This window comes from Lampetra planeri, chromosome 65 (assembly GCF_965212315.1).
Source record: "Lampetra planeri chromosome 65, kcLamPlan1.2.h2, whole genome shotgun sequence".
Taxonomy (NCBI): domain Eukaryota; kingdom Metazoa; phylum Chordata; class Hyperoartia; order Petromyzontiformes; family Petromyzontidae; genus Lampetra; species Lampetra planeri.
This window is the reverse complement of record NC_136171.1, coordinates 3,029,112-3,049,464: the sequence shown is the minus strand read 5'-3', so window position 1 is coordinate 3,049,464 and position 20,353 is coordinate 3,029,112. Positions and strand designations below refer to the sequence as shown.

Sequence of the window (20,353 nt, the reverse complement as noted above, 5' to 3'; positions counted from 1 at the left end):
TGTTGCGTGTCTAACATGAACGTTGTGGTCCCGTCATGCTATGGCTGACGGCTTGACCTGACAGCCCGGAGATTGAAACACTCCATGGTATGTCTAGCCTAGTGGGCTGTGCGCTCACAGGGCTCGGAGAGTGTGGTCCCGTCATGCAATGGCTGACAGCTTGACCTGACAGCCCGGAGATTGAAACACTCCGTGGTATGTCTAGCCTAGTGGGCTGTGCGCTCACAGGGCTCGGAGAGTGTGGTCCCGTCATGCAATGGCTGACGGCTTGACCTGACAGCCCGGAGATTGAAACACTCCGTGGTATGTCTAGCCTAGTGGGCTGTGCGCTCACATGGCTCGGAGAGTGTGGTCCCGTCATGCAATGGCTGACGGCTTGACCTGACAGCCCGGAGATCGAGACACTCCGTGGCTTGTCTAGCCTAGTGGGCTGTGCGCTCACATGGCTCAGAGAGTGTGGTCCCGTCATGCTGTCTTGACAGCTTGACCTGACAGCCCGGAGATCGAGACACTCCGTGGCTTGTCTAGCCTAGTGGGCTGTGCGCTCACATGGCTCAGAGAGTGTGGTCCCGTCATGCTGTCTGACAGCTTGACCTGACAGCCCGGAGATCGAGACACTGCGTGGCTTGTCTAGCCAAGTGGGCTGTGCGCTCACATGGCTCAGAGAGTGTGGTCCCATCATGCTGTGTCTGATGGCTTGACCTGACGGCCCGGAGAGTGAGACACTCGGAGGTGCGTTGAAACAGTGGGCTGGAGATTTGTAAGGTTCAGGTGGAGTTGTCCTGTTACGTTGGGACTGTATCCCTCAGTTGTTAGGGTGCATGTTGTGCAATGAGTGAACGATGGGTCGTCTCAGCTCGGTCGGTACAGTTATATGCTGCGATGCGAGTCTTCGAGAGAGACTGGCTCGTCTCAGCTTGGTCGGTACAGCTATATGCTGCGATGCGAGTCTTGGAGAGAGACTGGGTCGTCTCAGCTCGGTCGGTACAGCTATATGCTGCGATGCGAGTCTTGGAGAGAGACTGGGTTAAAATCCCACCGATATGGCCGACGTGTGCTACTGGTTGTGACGCCGCGTCGGAAAGGCGGTGGGGTGGTAACATGGAAATTCCCCCCCCGATATGGCCGACGCGTGCTACTAGTTGTGACGCCACGTCGGAAAGGCGGGGGGGTGCTAACGGGTGACTGTCATTGCATGCGTGATTCTAACGGGTGGGGGGGCTGTGCTGGAGCGTAAGTGGGTTAGCCAGTTTTCATGTATAATTGTTGTTAATTCCCCGTTTTCTATGCGGTTCCCTTTTACCCTCGTCGATTCTGTATATATTACGTGATTGTATTTCTAATCGGTCGCCGGTCATTTATTGATGTTGTTGGTTCGGAGGCACACCTTTTCGATGTTTCACAGTTGTGTTACAGCCGGGGACGGCTGTGTGTTTATACAGGGGGGGGTGATGTAGTGACAGAGAAAGGTCACTACTGTGTCGGCCCGTACGAAGGCTGGGGGCCCCAAGGGGGTGCCTGGGGGGTCACGTGGTGGAGGGATCCGGACCCTCCCAGAGGTGGGGGAAGTGAGGCGTGTCCTGGGAAGGGAGGCGTGGCCTGAAGAGAGCCAGCCACGCCGGGGCGGAGCCAGCCACGCCAAACCAAATATAAGCGTGGTGTGAACGCAGAGCGAGGCGGCTGTTGTACTGTACTCCAAGGTGAAGACATCACGAGTCGTCAAGTCCCGAGTCGTCGTCCTGGGCCAGGCAGGCCGTTGCCTGCCTGGTCCAGTCTGTGTCGTGTTCCAGAGTGTTAGTGAGTTGAGGAAGGTGGTCACCACCTCATGTACAGCGTTATGTTATTTACCGTTTAATAAATAGTGTTGCCTCCAAGTTGCGTGTGTGTGCACCTAATTCGAACCTACTACACAGGTGTAGTGACATAGAATCAGTCACTTAGCAGCATAGCGCTTGTTGTTGGCAAGGAAGGGGATTTGCAGTTACAGCAGCCCTGACTTACAGCAGGTCACGTAAATAGACCAGAGAGAGGGATGTAGGAGAAAGGTTACAAAAGGGGCACGTGAGGGAAGCCCGACAAACCCGCTAGTAGGTTCTAGAAAGGGGGCGTGGCCGGGGCGGAGCGAGGCCATGCTGGGAGGATAAAAGGGGGCCCTGAGCGGGAGCTCGGGGCTGTTGCCTGGAGTGGGATCCCCTCGTCATGCTGCTGGAGTCTTAGTCGCCGTCTACGTCTTCACCTGCTCGGCGTCGTCAGTCAGGCAGCCTGCCAGCTGTCCTGACTGTGAACTGTAGTTACTAAGTGTGAACTGTTGAGGCTGTTAATAAACATAGTCTTAGGTTTTTTCGGTAAAGTCACGTAGGTAAAACATCAAAATTAATGAAAATAAAATAAAATAAAACAAAAATCACGACGTTTCGGAGGCAACACGTCGTGATTTTTGTTTTATTTTATTTTCATTAATTTTGATGTTTTACCTACGTGACTTTACCGAAAAAACCTAAGAATATGAATCCTTGCAGTCACGAAAGCTTCAAATCTAGAAATAAACATAGTGATGTCTACTCTTAGTGTGTCTGAGTCAGTCACTACATAGGTAATCCCCATTGATGTATGGTAATCTGTATAGGCATGAATTTAAATTGCAGCGTTTCTTGTTTAACATTTTTTATTTCACTTATCAGACCTATCACCATCTGACACTTTCTTATCCCGATGTATGACCGTCTTGATGAGAGCGTATTTCTGTGCAGAATGATGATGTTATACTGCATTCAGATAGGAGTCATTGTGCATTTTCTGTCGGTAAACGCTGTGTGTTATTTTACCATTTCGACCGCGTCCGAGCAGAATATCCAGAAATGGGACAGTTCTGTCAACTTACACTTCCATGGTAAACTGTATGGATGGATTTTGCGAGTTGAGATCATTTAGAGATTCGTTAAGTGTATCTTTGCCATGTGGCCAAACCACCAATGTGTCATCCACACTTCAAAACCAACTCTGCAATTGAACGGTTACAATGATGGACAAATAAACCGGACAGTGAATGCCAAAACCAAATTAAATAACACGAGCATTAAAACTGACCAAGTAATTAAAACTATAAAAATATCGTACATTGCAGGAGCAACTTATAAATTAGCCAGATGTTTGGAAAAACAAACATCCGAATCATATTTGACACATACATAAAATACATAAATGTATATCAGGTACAAAAGATGTATTACCGAAGCGATCAACAGAAGGTGTGTACCGGATTAATCGCACTTGTGGCAAATACTATGTTGGGCAAGGAGGACGATTGATTAGCCCGAGACAAAAAAAAACACCAAATCAATATTAAAAACTCCCAAATACAGTGACAGAACATGCGTGCCAACAAGGACACAATCGATTTTGATAATGTTGAAGTTCTGTGCAAAACTAGTTACTACTGGCCAAGACTAATTACATAATCTATTGAAATTGAGAGAAATACAAATAATTGTAACCGTTCAGATAGCCACAGACGTAGTGCTGATTGGAAGCGAATCATCAAATAATACATTGTTTAAATGCATGCCTGTACAGGTCGCCATACTTCAATAGAGATTACCGTTGGTACGGCTATTTTAGTACACACAATCGACAGGAAGTACAAGAACAGTGGGCTTGCATAATTGCCATGCATAATGTATGTTCCTTAATTAACATATTAATAACCCAAACAGTAATGAATACCCATAGTCATTTACATGTATTCATTATTCCCCCCCCCCCACTTCACGCAAGAAGAGCGCACATGTTTTGTCATCACATCTACCCCTCTATTTAAGAAACTAAACAGGAGAATTCTAGATTTGAAGCTTTCGTGACTGCAAGGAATCATCTTCTTAGGTTTTTTCGGTAAAGTCACGTAGAAAGTAAAATAAAATAAAAACAAAAATCACGACGTTTCGGAGGCAACACAAGTCTCCGTCATCAGGTGGGACCGTCACAGCCAGATTAGCTGTATCAAGTGAGGCAATGATTCAAGATGTAATCCCTTAAAAGCGAGTTGAGGGGGGAGGGAGAGGGAGGGGGGAGCTCATCAGACTATGGTAGCCAATGAAAGGAACGTATCAGGAGGGAGGGGGGGCGAGGCCAAAAGGGTGGACGATGGACGTGGAAGCGCTTGCGCGCAAGCGGCCAATTACTGCACACGCCAACACAATGGAGCGATTGTGCGCAAGCGGCCAGCCACTGCACCCGCCAACACAATGGGCAGAGAGGAGGAGGGGAGGGACCTCCCCTCCTCCTCTCTGCCCATGGTGAACTAGATGGACGGGGACCTCCCCTCCTCCTCTCTGCCCATTGTGTTGGCGGGTGCAGTGGCTGGCCGCTTGCGCACAATCGCTCCATTGTGTTGGCGTGTGCAGTAATTGGCCGCTTGCGCGCAAGCGCTTCCACGTCCATCGTCCACCCTTTTGGCCTCGCCCCCCCTCCCTCCTGATACGTTCCTTTCATTGGCTACCATAGTCTGATGAGCTCCCCCCTCCCTCTCCCTCCCCCCTCAACTCGCTTTTAAGGGATTACATCTTGAATCATTGCCTCACTTGATACAGCTAATCTGGCTGTGACGGTCCCACCTGATGACGGAGACTTGTGTTGCCTCCGAAACGTCGTGATTTTTGTTTTTATTTTATTTTACTTTCTACGTGACTTTACCGAAAAAACCTAAGAAGATAAACAGGAGAACTTCTCCACAAATCCGACTGTCGCCTGATGAAGCTGGTTGTAATTACTGGTGAAACGTCGTACCCAGATTGTAAATGCTGTCGCTTGGCTCTCCAACACACCGGTGTGCTGTACTCGTAACGAATTGGAATGTTACGTTTACGTGACAAACCTTACTAATTGGCTGTGTTGGCTGGTGGCGGTTTTAACGGCATATTTATATATTTTCGCGATCTAACCCAAAAAGACCTGTATTATGAAAAGTCTGGATAGTTTATCAGTTACTCCCGCAATATCCGGTATTTTAATAGTTTAAATTACTTGGTCAGTTTCAAACTCTCGTGTTATTTGATTTGGTTTTGGCATTCAGTGCCCTGTTGATTTGTGCATCATTGTAACCATTCAATTGCAACGCTGCTTTAACATGTTTATTTCGCTTCTCAGACAATCACCATCTGACACTTTCTAAGCCCGATGTATGAGCATCTTGATGAGAGAGGATTTCTGTGTGGGGTGATAGTGTGGCTCTGCATTGAGAAAGGCATCAGTGTATTTTTTTATATCAGTAAACGCTGTGTGTTATTTTACCATTTCAGCCGTGCCCGAACAGAATATCCAGAAATGGGAGAGTTCTGTCAACTTACAATTCCATGGTGAACTAGATGGACGGGTTTGCAAGTTAAGATGATTTAGAAATTCGTTAAATATATCTTTGCCGTGTGTCATCCACATATCTAAACCAAGCAGAGGGTTTTAGTGTGCTTGAAGCTATTGCTTTTGCTTAAAAAAATTCCACATATAAATTCTCAATCACAGGAGACAAAGGAGAGCCCATTTCTGCTCCTTCCTTTTATTTATATAAATCATCTTTCCACAACAAATAGGTGTTCGTAAGACGGTGTTCAGCTAGTCGTGGGATATCCTTGGCTAAACCTGTGTTCGTTTCCAGAGTATCGAGTAATTAAATTTACTCATTGACCGGAACCCTCGTGAAAAAAGAAGTCACATCAAAACGTACACGATTATCATTAAGGTTAAGCATAATATTATTAATTATATTTAAGAGATGTTCTGAGTTTTTAAAGCCCAAAATTGTGCATTGTATGTATATAAGCTCTCAATGCATGATGCGAAACCACAGGTTCAAAAAAACTGCACGTGTGGCCATTTTGTCTCGAATAAGTTTTTTGAGAGTGTTTGTACATGTGTAGTCCCTGAGATACGCGCCACACGCTGAAGTCGGTGTACGCACGCACGGTGTACAGTGGGAGCAAACGATATCGAGGTGTTGTTGCTAGGCGTGAGGAGAGGGCCAGAGACGGGTAGGGAGCAAATAAGGACACAGGGCGCTGATTGGCTGGGAGTTGTTGTTGTCGAAATGTGGGGCCACGCTGTCTGAGGACGGTAACAGGTGGCAGGGAGCAATTAAGGACGAAGGGCACTGATTGGCCAAGAAGTTGTTGTTGTCGCTAAGTGGCGCCGCATTGTCTGGGAAAACATGGCGGGTGCCAGTGGGGGCTAGGGGGCGACGGGCGTCGTGGGGGATGCCACCGATTGATTGGATTAATTGGCTGGGGGATAAAGAGAAGGGGTTTCGAAGCGGACGGGAGTTCGCGCCTGGGAGTGAAGAAGGATGTTAGAGCCGAAGCAGCGGAGCCGGAGGGAGTAGAGAAGTGTACGGTAGCAGTAGAGAAGTCTACGGTAGAAGTAGAAAAGTGTACGGTAGAAGTGGAGAAGCAGACGGTAGAAGTGGAGAAGCATAAGGTAGCAATGGAGAAGCCAGCAGAAGCGGCTGGAGTGTGATGGCAAAGCTAGCAGAGAGTGGCTGGAGAGTAACGGAGAAGCGGATAAAGATATGGCTGAATGTGACGGGAGAGCCGATAAAGAGCGGCTGAGTGTGACGGAGAGAGTGGAGAGGAGAGTCGACGGAGGAGTGATGGGGAGCGAGCGAGGCCGGCGGAACGCGGCGAGTGAGCAGAGAACGAGCAGAAAAAACGTTGATCGGTGTTAGCTGGAGGAATGTTGATCGGTATTGGTGAAATAAAGAATGAGGAAAAGCAAGAAGCTGTCGTGTCAAGTCGAGCACTGCACATGCAACACAGTGCTCGGTGTGTTTGTTTTGTTAAATCTATTTGCTTTTCTGGCCTGCCGTAATGTTTGTTATTGGTTCTCATGATTTAAAAACTTTACAACAAATAAAAAACAAACCTTATTGCATTTCACAGTTGCGAGCTTTTTCCGCCCGTCTGTCTTTAAAATGGGGCTACTGTTTTAAAAACCGTTACATTAGCTTTTCGGCAGCAATTCGTTTATTTGGTTATCAACACAAAACTCATCTTTTGTAACAGTGGGGGCCTGGTGGGAAGTCAACAAAAGAAAGCAGCTGCTGATATATCTGCGCTGATACCTGGTGTTGTGGCTGCCACGGGCGTAGTGGATGTAGTTGTTGTAGTAGCGGTGGTTGTAGCAGCGGTGGTTGTACCTGACCGGATGGTAATGATAACCACCGCCTCGCCCCAGCCCACAGAGTTATTGGCCCAGCAGGAGAACGACCCAGAGTCTGACTCCAATAGCGGCCGCTCAAAGGACAGGGAGTTGCCGCTCACAACCGTCCCGTTGGGTAGAGAGCCCTCTTGTCTACGATCAATCACACCACAACACAGGGAGCAAGACACGTGGTCATTATCGTGTGATTAAACTGCTGCAGAAACTGCGAAGAGAAATGTAATAAGATGTATGTTGAACTTTTTTTTGACCGTATATGTAGCCAACCGTGGTAATCTGAGGTGCGGGGTAAGGAGAACAAACTAAACATAAGCAGTTCTAAAGAAATTAGTTTTCAATCTAGCAGTATGGCAAAACATGTTGCAATAACAGCCACGGAATGGGGGCGGAAGACCTACATCTAGTCATTGTTTGAGAAAGGGCTGTAACAATGACAACTCAGTCACCTCGCATTTTATGCGCGTTTATGTAATGTAATTGTGAAATAGCGCGGTTGATTAATTTACACTTATTTGAGTTTTCCGCGCACTATCATTGAAATGACGTGCTTTACTGCGTTAGCCATGGTGTACGGAACACGCTGCGAGCTCATCGTTAGTCAAGCAGCAAAGTTTAGTAACAATGCTGCCTGACGTGCAGCAGTATTGCAAATATAATGTATGGTAACCAGTGAAATATTTTGATGTGAGAATGAGGTTTGATAGTCTGCTCTATCCTTAATTCCGACCGATTTTGTGGTAGCTGTATTGACAGTTTCTTGTGGTCCCTTACCTGTCCCACAGGTAGTGCTTGATTTTAGGGTTCGCGTCCGCTTCACAAGTCAAGTAGGCGCTTTTCTTATCCACGTACCAATCGCCATCGTAGCCAGTGATGCTGACACTTGGTTTGTCTACGAATGGAGGCACATGCACAAGTCCGTACACGTTGCCCTGTTCGCATTCACAAGCAAACTTCAGTTATAAAAGTGGCGAAAAATCTATTGAGGGCTATTCAGGACAAAAAAAGAAACTAATTTTGATGAACTCTTATCAGAGGCAACTGTAGATTTCACAAAAACGTAGCCAGGGGACTATCCACTGCTAGGGCGTTACATCATTACTGCAATGTATCCGCATTTTTTTCTTCAGCAAACACCTCACGTCTCAAAGATCTGAGGGCAGGGGCCAATCATAGTGCAGCGCACTCATCACAGTGTCACTCCCCCCAACATTATGATGGTCATTGTTACTCTTGCATGATGTACGTATGTATGGTGAACTTATTTTTCGCCGTACATAGCCAACCGTGCTACTCTGAGATGTGGAGGAAAAGCCAACAGACATAACACAAACATATATTCGAAAGAAATTCGTTTTCAATCTATAATAACAAAGTGGAATGTCTAGAATTGACTTAGGGATGCCTATGGAGATGACCACCAATCCAAGCTCATTTAAACAATCGTGACAACCGGACTTTCTGACTTATTTATTTATAATGCCCACCACTCACAGTGGATGTCGAGGGTGGTCGAGAGCTCCACTAGAGTTGGCTCCAGGGCCGGGTGCTCCACCCCGCAGGTGAGGGTCCGCCCCTGGCTCTCTTTCGTGGGCTCCATTCCGTACTCGCTCTTCACCGTCACCTTGCCGTCGATCTCCGTCTCTGTGGTCTCACTCGAGCTGCCCTGATCGAGGCCACTCCAGGTGATGGAGGCTGCGGGTTGTCCTTCCCGAGCAACGCACGTGGCCACGGTCACCAGCCCCATGCCCTCGACCAACTGGGATGGGTTCAACTCCAGGGAGACGTTCGGGGGAACTGGGGCACAGAGACACAAGAGACACAGAGAGATAGAGACACAGAGACGGTTAAATATCAGTTAAGTGCTGCCCTCTAATGTGTGGAGCAGAGGTCACTTAAAGTAGCCTGATCTCTAAGAAGGGACACAATGGGTGTGGGAGATACAAACTGATTCTTAAAAACTATATTATGGATCACCTTAGCCAGAGATGCCATGCCCCAACAGTACAGAAAGACCGATGGACATATGGAGTACTGAATCTATCTGTGTGGAATTTCGAGCATTATCCCCTTGTATGTATGGGTATTCCTCGGGTACTCTGGCTTCCACCCACACAAATACAAACACTCACTACGGGAAATGGCCAAACATCCCTGCACAGGACCCTCCCTAAACAGACGCCTAAGAATGAAAGAGACTTTTCTGGGTAAATAATGGGCATTGTTACTCTTGCACGATGTATTCATGTAAGTTGAACGTCTTTCGCACCATATGTAGCCAACTGTGATAATTTGAGGTGCGAGGGAAAGAAAACAAACTAAACACAAAAGCAGTTCTAAAGAAATTAGTTTTCAATCTATATTAACAACGTGGATTGTTTAAATTGGACTCATGGCTGCCAATGGAGAGGACCACCAATCCAAGCTGATTCAAACATCGCGACAGCCGAACTTTCTGACTTTTTTTTTATCATGTCCACTACTCACCGTGGATGTTCAGGGTAGTAGAGTACTCCACTGGAGACTCGAGGGCCGGGTGCTCCACTCTGCAGGTGAGCATCTGCCCGTGGCTCTCGTACGTGGGCTCCAGCCAGTAGTGGCTCCTCACCGTAACCGTGTCGTCGGGCTCTGCCTCTGTGGTCTCATTGGAGCTGCCCTGATGGAGGCCACTCCAGGTGATGGAGGCTGCAGGTTTTCCTTCTTGAGCGACGCACGTGGCCACGGTCACCAGCCCCATGCCGTCTACCAACTGGGATGGGTTAGACTCCAGGGAGACGTTCGGAGGAGCTGAGGCACAGAGACATAAACACAGAGACGGTTAAATAGCAGTTAAGTGCTGACCTCTACTGTGTAGCGCAGAGGTTACTAAGAGGGATCTCAGAGGTAGCTCTGTTATCCACTTCCGTGGGTCGTTCTTTCACAAGAAGGGACAAACAACACTTTCCCATTCCGAAGTATGTGTACGTCATCATGGAACGATTCCATTTTGATGACGTATACGTATGGAATCGGATGCAAAAATAAAGTAAAATACCTGCGTGTGGAACAGTTTGGCACCAACTATCATGCGGTTCATACTCTTTGGTTTTTTCGGTAAAGTCACGTAGGTAAAAAATTAAAATAAATTAAATTAAATAACGACATTTCGGAAGCAACACAAGCCACCGTCATCAGATGTTGACTGCTCCAGCAAAATTACTGAGGCGTCTGAAGAGTGTTATTAAGAGACAACGTGTTTATATAGGGTGTTAGGGGGGGGAGGAGTCAAGGTGTCGGGAGGGGGGGGCCTGTGACAAGCACCAAAGCAGTGTGGACGTGCACGGGATTAGCATGAGTTAAGCGGATAGATGACAATCTGTATTCTTTTAGTGATGCCAGGGGGGTGAGGCTGTGACGAGTAATTATATAGTCGCGTGGGGATGGGAGGAGGGGGAGGAGGCATGGTGAGTGTGGGGGCGGGGTGTGGGCTGGGAGGTAGCGTTGTGTACCCCGAGCAATAATTGGAGTTCAAACTGAGGCTTTGTAATGTAGATGGTGGAAGTAGATAAGCCGGGTAAATTAGTAATGTATAGAGTTCAAACTGGAATGTGCTAAAAAAACAACGTGTGGTAATGTGGGGTAACAGACTGGGAGTATGGATGTGTTTAAAATTAAATCTAAACAAGCTGTCTAGCAGTAAACTGCACGGCAGCTAAAGTTTAACTTAGTTATCTTCTTGGTTCTTTCTGTAAAGTCACGTAGAAGGGAAGTAATAAAATAATAAAAAATAAAACATAATAAAATAATTCTCACGACGTTTCGGCCACAACGCAAGCAGCCGTCCTCAGGTGAAGAATGAAACACCACCAAGCTTGGAGCGTATATTTAAGCTGGGTTAGAGGAGGGAGGTTGGAAGAAGAGCGCCTAGACAAAATAATTTGCATATCAAGAGGAATTTAGCATATGGAAAATGCGTAGGAGGTGGGCGGGGGGGGGGTTTCAAATTAATATTATGCCCGTGCATTATGCAGGATTAGCAGCATCAAAGGGAGGGGGAAGGGGAGTAGCATTAACAAAGGAAAGGAATGTTAATAGTATGTAGCTGCAGTTACTAAACAACCACGTAAAAAAAACTAAAGTATAAACTGCATAAACAACTAAAGTATAAACTACATAGCATCATCAGTATACTTACTATACTCTACAATAAGCTGAGTTACTAACAGTAAGTAATACATTACAATTTTACGTCATAAAAAATTATATAATATGCTTCCATCTAAACGTTATTCTCTTACATAACACGAGTCTACACCGTACTATATACTGCCATAGACAAACCCAACATTAAATTATATACTGTATAGCTATAAACCACGCTATACCTTATACATTTTAATGTAACACTATGTATTGTTCTAGCCACCCTAATGTGTATCACACTGCTATTTATTTACTATACAATTACGATACTATATATTACTTTGTTCATTGTATTAAGCATAGAGGATATGGGAAATGCAGGTATGTGAAAAGTACTAATTCAGCATAAAAGGGAGGGGATAGGGGTAGCATTAATAAAGGGAAGCAGTGTTAATAGTATGTAGCTGCAGTAACTAAAACCAACACATAAACAACTAAAGTATAAACTACATAGCATCATCAGTATACTTACTATACTCTACAATAAGCTGAGTCACTAACAGTAAGTAATACATTACAATTCTACGTCAAAAAAATTATATAATATGCTTCCATCTAAACTTTATTCTCTTACAACACACGAGTCTACACCGTACTTTATACTGCCATAGACAAACCCAACATTAAATTATATACTGTATAGCTATAAACCACGCTATACCTTATACATTTTAATATAACACTATGTATTATTCTACCCACCTTAATGTGTATCACACTGCTATATATTTACTATACAATAACGAAACTATATATTGCTTTGTACATTGTATTAAGCATATAAATGTAATACTATTTGTTATTGTACACTGTACCATTGACCGTCGTGTATATTTAAGCTGGGTTGGAGGGGGGGAGGTGGGAAGAAGAGCGCCTAGACAAAATAATTTGCATATCAAGAGGAATTTAGCATATGGAAAATGCGTAGGATGTGGGCAGGGGGGGGGTCAAATTAATATTATGCCCGTGCATTTTGCAGGATTAGCAGCATCAAAGGGAGGGGGAAGGGGGTAGCATTAACAAAGGAAAGGAATGTTAATAGTATGTAGCTGCAGTTACTAAACAACCACGTAAAAAACTAAAGTATAAACTGCATAACCAACTAAAGTATAAACTACATAGCATCATCAGTATACTTACTAAACTCTACAATGAGCTGAGTTACTAACAGCAAGTAATACATTACAATTCTACGTCGTAAAAATTATATAATATGCTTCCATCTAAACTTTATTCTCTTACATCACACGAGCATATGCCGTACTATATACTGCCATAGATAAACCCAACATTAAATTATATACTGTATTGCTATAAACCACCTTATACATTTTAATATAACACTATGTATTATTCTACCTACCCTAATGTGTATCAAAATGGTTTATTACGTCCTTCCAATGATTGCTAAGCCAGAATCCATCTTCTAGGTTAAAATTGTCTCTGTGTTTGTATATGTGGATCGCCTCATGAACGAATCTCTCATGATAGCCACGGCTGAGGTGTTTGTCCTACCGTGTTTCAGGTCAGCTTTATGTTCACTGATGCGGTCCGAGACATGTCGTTTGGTTTCCCCAATGTAACTGCTACCACAGAGGCAACTTAGTTTGTAGACACCAGGGTACTGTATGTCTGGAACCACATCTTTTACAGACGGTACCAGATCACGGATTTTATGTACTGTGTTGAATCGGACCTGGATCTTGTGTTTAATCAGGATTTTGAAGATCTTTTTTGTGACCCCAGCAATGTAGGGTAAGGTGATGGTCTTGAAAGGCTCCTCAACAGGATCCTTCTTGATGGTTGGAGTGATGGCTTTGCGGATTGTGTAGTCGGAGTAACCATTAGCCTTAAGAGCTTGGCGTACGTGTTTGAGTTCACTGGAAATGTGTTCATGGTCGGAGATGCATTGGGCTCTATGATATAGAGTCTTGATGAGGGAATTCTTCTGGGATGGGTGGTGGTGGGAATCCGGTTTTAGATAAGCACCCGTATGGGTGGCTTTCCTGTAGACAGAGTGGCTCATTGAACCATCAGGTCTCCTTTTGATTAGGACATCCAAAAAGGGTAGCTTGCCATCATTTTCGACTTCCATGGTGAATCTGATGGCTGGGTGTATGGAATTGATGTGGTCGAGAAATTGGTCTAGAGCAGGCCGGCCATGTGGCCAGATGACAAAAGTGTCGGGCGTAAAGTTTAGATGGAAGCATATTATATAATTTTTACGACGTAGAATTGTAATGTATTACTTGCTGTTAGTAACTCAGCTCATTGTAGAGTATAGTAAGTATACTGATGATGCTATGTAGTTTATACTTTAGTTGGTTATGCAGTTTATACTTTAGTTTTTTACGTGGTTGTTTAGTAACTGCAGCTACATACTATTAACATTCCTTTTTTTTGCTAATGCTACCCCCTTCCCCCTCCCTTTGATGCTGCTAATCCTGCATAATGCACGGGCATAATATTAATTTGAAACCCCCCCCCCGCCCACATCCTACGCATTTTCCATATGCTAAATTCCTCTTGATATGCAAATTATTTTGTCTAGGCGCTCTTCTTCCCACCTCCCCCCCTCCAACCCAGCTTAAATATACACGACGGTCAATGGTACAGTGTATAATAACAAATAGTATTACATTTATATGCTTAATACAATGTACAAAGCAATATATAGTTTCGTAATTGTATAGTAAATATATAGCAGTGTGATACACATTAAGGTGGGTAGAATAATACATAGTGTTATATTAAAATGTATAAGGTATAGCGTGGTTTATAGCTATACAGTATATAATTTAATGTTGGGTTTGTCTATGGCAGTATAAAGTACGGTGTAGACTCGTGTGTTGTAAGAGAATAAAGTTTAGATGGAAGCATATTATATAATTTTTATGACGTAGAATTGTAATGTATTACTTACTGTTAGTGACTCAGCTTATTGTAGAGTATAGTAAGTATACTGATGATGCTATGTAGTTTATACTTTAGTTGTTTATGTGTTGGTTTTAGTTACTGCAGCTACATACTATTAACACTGCTTCCCTTTATTAATGCTACCCCTATCCCCTCCCTTTTATGCTGAATTAGTACTTTTCACATACCTGCATTTCCCATATCCTCTATGCTTAATACAATGAACAAAGTAATATATAGTATCGTAATTTTATAGTAAATAAATAGCAGTGTGATACACATTAGGGTGGGTAGAATAATACATAGTGTTATATTAAAATGTATAAGGTATAGCGTGGTTTATAGCTATACAGTATATAATTTAACGTTGGGTTTGTCTATGGCAGTATATAGTACGGTGTAGACTCGTGTTATGTAAGAGAATAAAGTTTAGATGGAAGCATATTATATAATTTTTTATGACGTAGAATTGTAATATATTACTTACTGTTAGTAACTCAGCTTATTGTAGAGTATAGTAAGTATACTGATGATGCTATGTAGTTTATACTTTAGTTGTTTATGCAGTTTATACTTTAGTTTTTTTTTTACGTGGTTGTTTAGTAACTGCAGCTACATACTATTAACATTCCTTTCCTTTGTTAATGCTACTCCCCTTCCCCCTCCCTTTGATGCTGCTAACCCTGCATAATGCACGGGCATAATATTAATTTGAAACCCCCCCCGCCCACCTCCTACGCATTTTCCATATGCTAAATTCCTCTTGATATGCAAATTATTTTGTCTAGGCGCTCTTCTTCCCACCTCCCCCCCTCTAACCCAGCTTAAATATACGCTCCAAGCTTGGTGGTGTTTCATTCTTCACCTGAGGACGGCTGCTTGCGTTGTGGCCGAAACGTCGTGAGAATTATTTCATTTTATTATGTTTTATTTTTATTATTTTATTACTTCCCTTCTACGTGACTTTACCGAAAGAACCAAGAAGATGAATCCCTGCAGTCACGAAAGCTTTAAATCGAAATTTAACTTGGTTAGTTACCTCATTCCACTAATTGCTCAATTTGAATCCATCATCTCGTTTGAGGTTATGTCTATGTTTGTATATCTAGATGGCTTCATGGATGCACAAGCTAAGCTAAAGAAAACCAAAAAACAGCGTCTGGTAATGGTGATGGTAGTGTGTGAAGCTGGGGATAACTGGTTGGGAATATGGATATGTTTATGACAATTGAATCGAAACTGGCTGTCTAGCAGTAAACTGCACGGCAGCTAACGTTTAACTTGGTTAATTACATCCTTCCAATGATTGCTCAATCTAAATCCATCATCTCGGTTGAAGTTATGTCTATGTTTGTGTATCTGGATGGCTTCATGGACAAATCTTTGGTAGTAACCTGGAGGTTTACAGAGCACCTTGGTATCGGAGAATACAATGTCATGAAAACAAGCAGTATTACAACAGTGGTCAGCTACGGTCGAAGAATTCGTTCTGCCATGTTTCAAATCCGACTTGTGCTCGCGAATGCGATCAGAAATATGTCGTTTCGTTTCCCCAATATAACAATCCCCACAAGTGCCACTCAGTTTATAGACGCCAAGGTACTGTAAGTCAGGAATGGCATCTTTTACGTATGGGATCAGGTCACGGATCTTGTGTACTGTATTGAATCGGACCTGGATCTTGTGTTTGTTTAGAAATTTGGAAATATTTTTGGTCACGCCTGCTATGTATGGCAACGTAATGATCTTGATTGGAGTCTCCGGGGGTTGATTTTTCCACGGTGGGAGAAACAGCCTGGCGGATAGCACGGTCCGAGTATCCGTTCATCTTGAGGGCATGATGTACATGTTCCAATTCACTGGCCAGGTGGTGTTGGTCAGAAATGCAGTGGGCCCTATGGTATAGTGTTTTGATGAGGGGGCTTAACTCATGCTAATCCCGTGCACGTCCACACTGCTTTGGTGCTTGCCACAGCCCCCCCCCCCCGTCCCCTTGACTCCTCCCCGCCCCTAATAACTCTCTTCAGACGCCTCAGTAATTTTGCTGGAGCAGTCAACACCTGATGACGGATGCTTGTGTTGCTTCTGAAACGTCGTGATTTAATTTAATTCATTTTAATTTTTTACCTACGTGACTTTACCGAAAAACCCAAAAAGTATGAATCCTTGCAGTCACGAGAACTTCAAATCTAGAATATCATGCGGTTATCTGCAGTAAGTGCAATGTTTAAAAACAACGACACTTGTGCCTCTATAAGTAAAATGAACACTGAACTGCTTGCTCATTCCGATATTCAGTGGTGAACGGGACCCCACCCTGCAACTTGCAGACGTCTCAGAACGGGTAAGGGTTAACTGTGGGAGATGCAAACTGGGACACAGAGACGGTTAAATAGTTAAGTGTTGCCATCTACTGTGTTGAGCAGAGATCACTTAAAGGGCGCTCGGAGGTAGCTCTGTTATCCGCTTCCATGGACTGTTCTCTAACAAGAAGGGATGAAGGTTATTTTTTCCGTGCCACCAAACAGGAATTCAGCAAAGCAATGGCAACACTCATTGGAGTGAACAGGAGGCAGATGATTACCGAGCAAAATATGGACTGTTGGAGTGGAGAAGACATGAGAATTGAGAGGAATTGCATGGATTCATCAGCTGCATATAATAATGATGATGGTGGCCAACAGTGGAGGACTTCTGTGGGAAGTTGGTGGCCCAGTGGTCTCCATGAAAAGTCTGGACGGGTTGTGAGTCTATGAAGGGTGAAACGGTCTCCCAGGTCCAATTAACGTGGGGCTTTGCTCAACTTGAATGGCATCCCTAGCCAGAGGTGGACATTCTGCATTCCCATGGCGAGAGCCTATCTCTAGTAGGCCGATTGGACTTCTGATCTAGATTTGAACAAGCAACCTGATTGTTGGTCGAGCACTCCAACTATAGCGTGAAAACACGTTATAGTCTGAACACCACCATGCGTTAAGCGAGGACTGTCCCGTACCAGCTTTCAGACTCTCTAGTGAGGGGCGGGGGGTGATAGCCCACATCCCTTGCGTCCACCAACAGTACCATCGTCATGCTCATGTGAGCAAGGACAGGTGTGGACTTTATGAAGTTTTTGTTTAGAACAGCGTCGTAATCGCAATACAACTTTTCCTGGGCTTTTCCTTCTGGGAGATACAAACACACATGCAGTAAACGGAGTCATTGTTTAAAAAAGTGAAACTGATGCGTAGTGGAGTACGGTTTAAAAAAAAAAACGCCTCACCGTTCACAGTGAGGTTGATTGTTGCTTGAGGTGGAGAGGCATCAAGAGTGCCAAAGGTGCAGGTGAAGTTTCCATCATCCCCCAGACGAAGGTCTTCAATGCGGATGGATCCGTCCCTCAGTGCAGGGGTGAAGTTCATGAAGTCCAATCGCCCATAGAAGCCAGTATCATTGTAAATTATGTAATCACTGGAAAGGGCAAAGGCAATTATCACTCCGGAGTCTGCGTTTCCTTTCCGCCAGGTTATACTCCCCGGCCTCTGTGACCCTGTGTAGACACATCTCAGGGTCACCTTTTCCCCTCTATTACTACTCACAAACCGATCCACCTCCACTTGGGAGGTTCCCAAGGTCACCAGACCTGTAGGAATAGAACAGAGAAAATGGAGTCATTTTTAAAGTGTTGCGAAGTACACAGCAGCCTGTAATTATGTGGTCGAGAGACCCCACGAGATAAAGTATTGCCGAGAGACCCCATGAAAAACCGGTCCAGACCTGTTGCCTAGAGACCGGTACATCAGACTGTCTTCAGACCCCCAGTAAGTAACTGAATACATCTTTTTTTGTATGGTTAAACAATTCAATAAAAATAGCATATCATGCAATTCCCATATGGTCAAACCATCGGATGAATTTTTATTTTAAGAGAAGTATGTGGGTAAAATAAAATTATATCATTGTCCTGGAAAGTTACAACATTTGCTCATCCTTTCTTCACAGATATGACCACTCTTGTACCTTAATTCAATATTTTTTCATCCTGCAATGCACTTTTAAAAGTTACATAATATCATATATCATTGTTAGTATTGCTGTAGAACAGTATAATGGGCTCATATACGCCTATGAGCAAATCACACGGCTTGTGCCTGACCCCATAAAATAATGAAAGCCAAGCAGATTAGCAAGGCAGGCTATGTACGGTGGGAAAGCAGTTCAACATAAACACAAGAAGTTAATCATACAGACCGCTGCTGAAAATACTCTATATAGCTCAGTGAGCCCTGGTGCTGTAAAATTGACATACAGTACCCTGGCGTCTACAAACTACAAACTAAGTTGCCTCTGTGGTAGCAGTTACATTGGAGAAACCAAACGACATGTCTCGGACAGCATCCGTGAACATAAAGCAGACCTGAAACACGGTAGGACAAACACCTCAGCCGTGGCAGATCACTGTTACAATTCAGTGGGCTCACATGACATTGACTTCTCCAAGACAGAGGTTCTCTGCAAGCCATCTGGCTACCATGCGAGATTCGTTCATGAGGCGATCCACATTTACTAACACAGAGACAATTTCAACCGAGAAGATGGAATCTGGCTCAGCAATCATTGGAAGGACGTAATAAACCATTTCGGATCTTAGCTGATTGTGTTCACGTTTACGGTGACTTTCAGACCACAGTCCACTCACTGGCGTTGACTATATATCTTGTATTCTCCACAGGGAATGGATTCTTTGCTCCGCTGCAAGTCTCCTACCACCACTCTCCCATTGACATATTTCGTTGCTTCCTCTTAGTATCTTTCACGCGACGGTCAATGGTATAGTGTATAGCAGATTGTATAAATAGTATAAAATTGTAATGTTTAATACAAAGTATAAGGTAATATACAGTATCGTAATTGTATAGTGAATATACAGCAGTGTGGTATACAGTAGGGTGGGTAGAATAACTTAGGGTAATATTATAGTCGAAGGTATAGAGTGTGTATAGTAATACAGTATATAATTTAATGTTGGGGTTGTCTATGGTAGTATATAGTACGGGGTAGATCCGTGTGATGTAAAGGAAAAAAGTTTAGCTGGAAGGATATTATATTTTTTGCGACATAGAATTGTAATGTATTACTTACTGTTCGTAGCTCAGCTTATTGGAGAGTATATTTAGTATACTGATGATACTATGTTGTTTATACTTTAGTTTTTTTACGTGGTGGTTTAGTAACTGCAGCTACATACTATTAACAGTCCTTCCCTTTGTTAATGCTACCCCCTATCCCCTCTCTTTGATGCTGCTAATCCTGCATAATGCACGGGCATAATATGACTTTGAAACCCCCCGCCCACCTCCTATGCATTTCCCATAGATATGCTAAATTCCTCTTGATATGCAAATTCTTTTCCCCCTCCAACCCAGCTTAAATATACGCTCCAAGCTTGGTGGTGTTTCATTCTTCACCTGAGGACGGCTGCTTGCATTGTAGCCGAAACGTCGTGAGAATTATTTTATCATGTTTTATTATTATTATTTTATTATTTCCCTTCTACGTGACTTTACCGAAAGAACCAAGAAGATGAATCCTTGCAGTCACGAAAGCTTTAAATAGAAATTGTTTTGTAGTTAAGTTTTTAGCGAACCAGGATATGTCGGCTCGACACCCGTGTTTAGTGAGTTTCACATCACAACATTTCTGTGATCCACCAACCCTTGCCCCTCCACAGTGCTGGTTTGATCAATGCTAGTTAATGGGAGTTTTGGCTTCATGCGGCAGCAACGAGAGAACCAGGAGATGAGCCCCACCGCACATTACGAGTGGATGACACTTAAGAAAATGTAAAGCTAGGTCATAAACCAACATCCTTTACAAACAGCGACTATCCACCTCGTAATCTACAGGGGGAGAGGGGGGTTGGAGTTAGCACCCAGGGTGATCTCTGTGATCTAAATACAGCTGTGTTCTCCTATAACGCGGTAGTAGTTGCGTTCCTGAAGAACACGGCGTTATGGAAAATCGCGCTCTAATATATAATATAGGGGGTAAAGCACAGTCCGCGATAACACGTGAG

The 20,353-nt window shown here is 44.0% G+C and overlaps 1 protein-coding gene across 2 annotated transcripts in view; it reads right to left on the bottom strand.

Annotated features, from left to right (window-relative positions):
* The window catches only part of LOC144737135 (uncharacterized), a 131,651-nt gene that overhangs the window by 36,618 nt on the left and 74,680 nt on the right, over positions 1 to 20,353 (bottom strand). For both annotated transcript variants that reach the window (XM_078619835.1, XM_078619834.1), the window contains exons 7-8: positions 7,975 to 8,092; positions 7,106 to 7,335 (exon numbers count right to left, since the gene is read on the bottom strand). In XM_078619835.1, the coding sequence (XP_078475961.1) occupies positions 7,106 to 7,335; positions 7,975 to 8,092 (348 nt within the window). The remainder of the gene's footprint in view (positions 1 to 7,105; positions 7,336 to 7,974; positions 8,093 to 20,353) is intronic.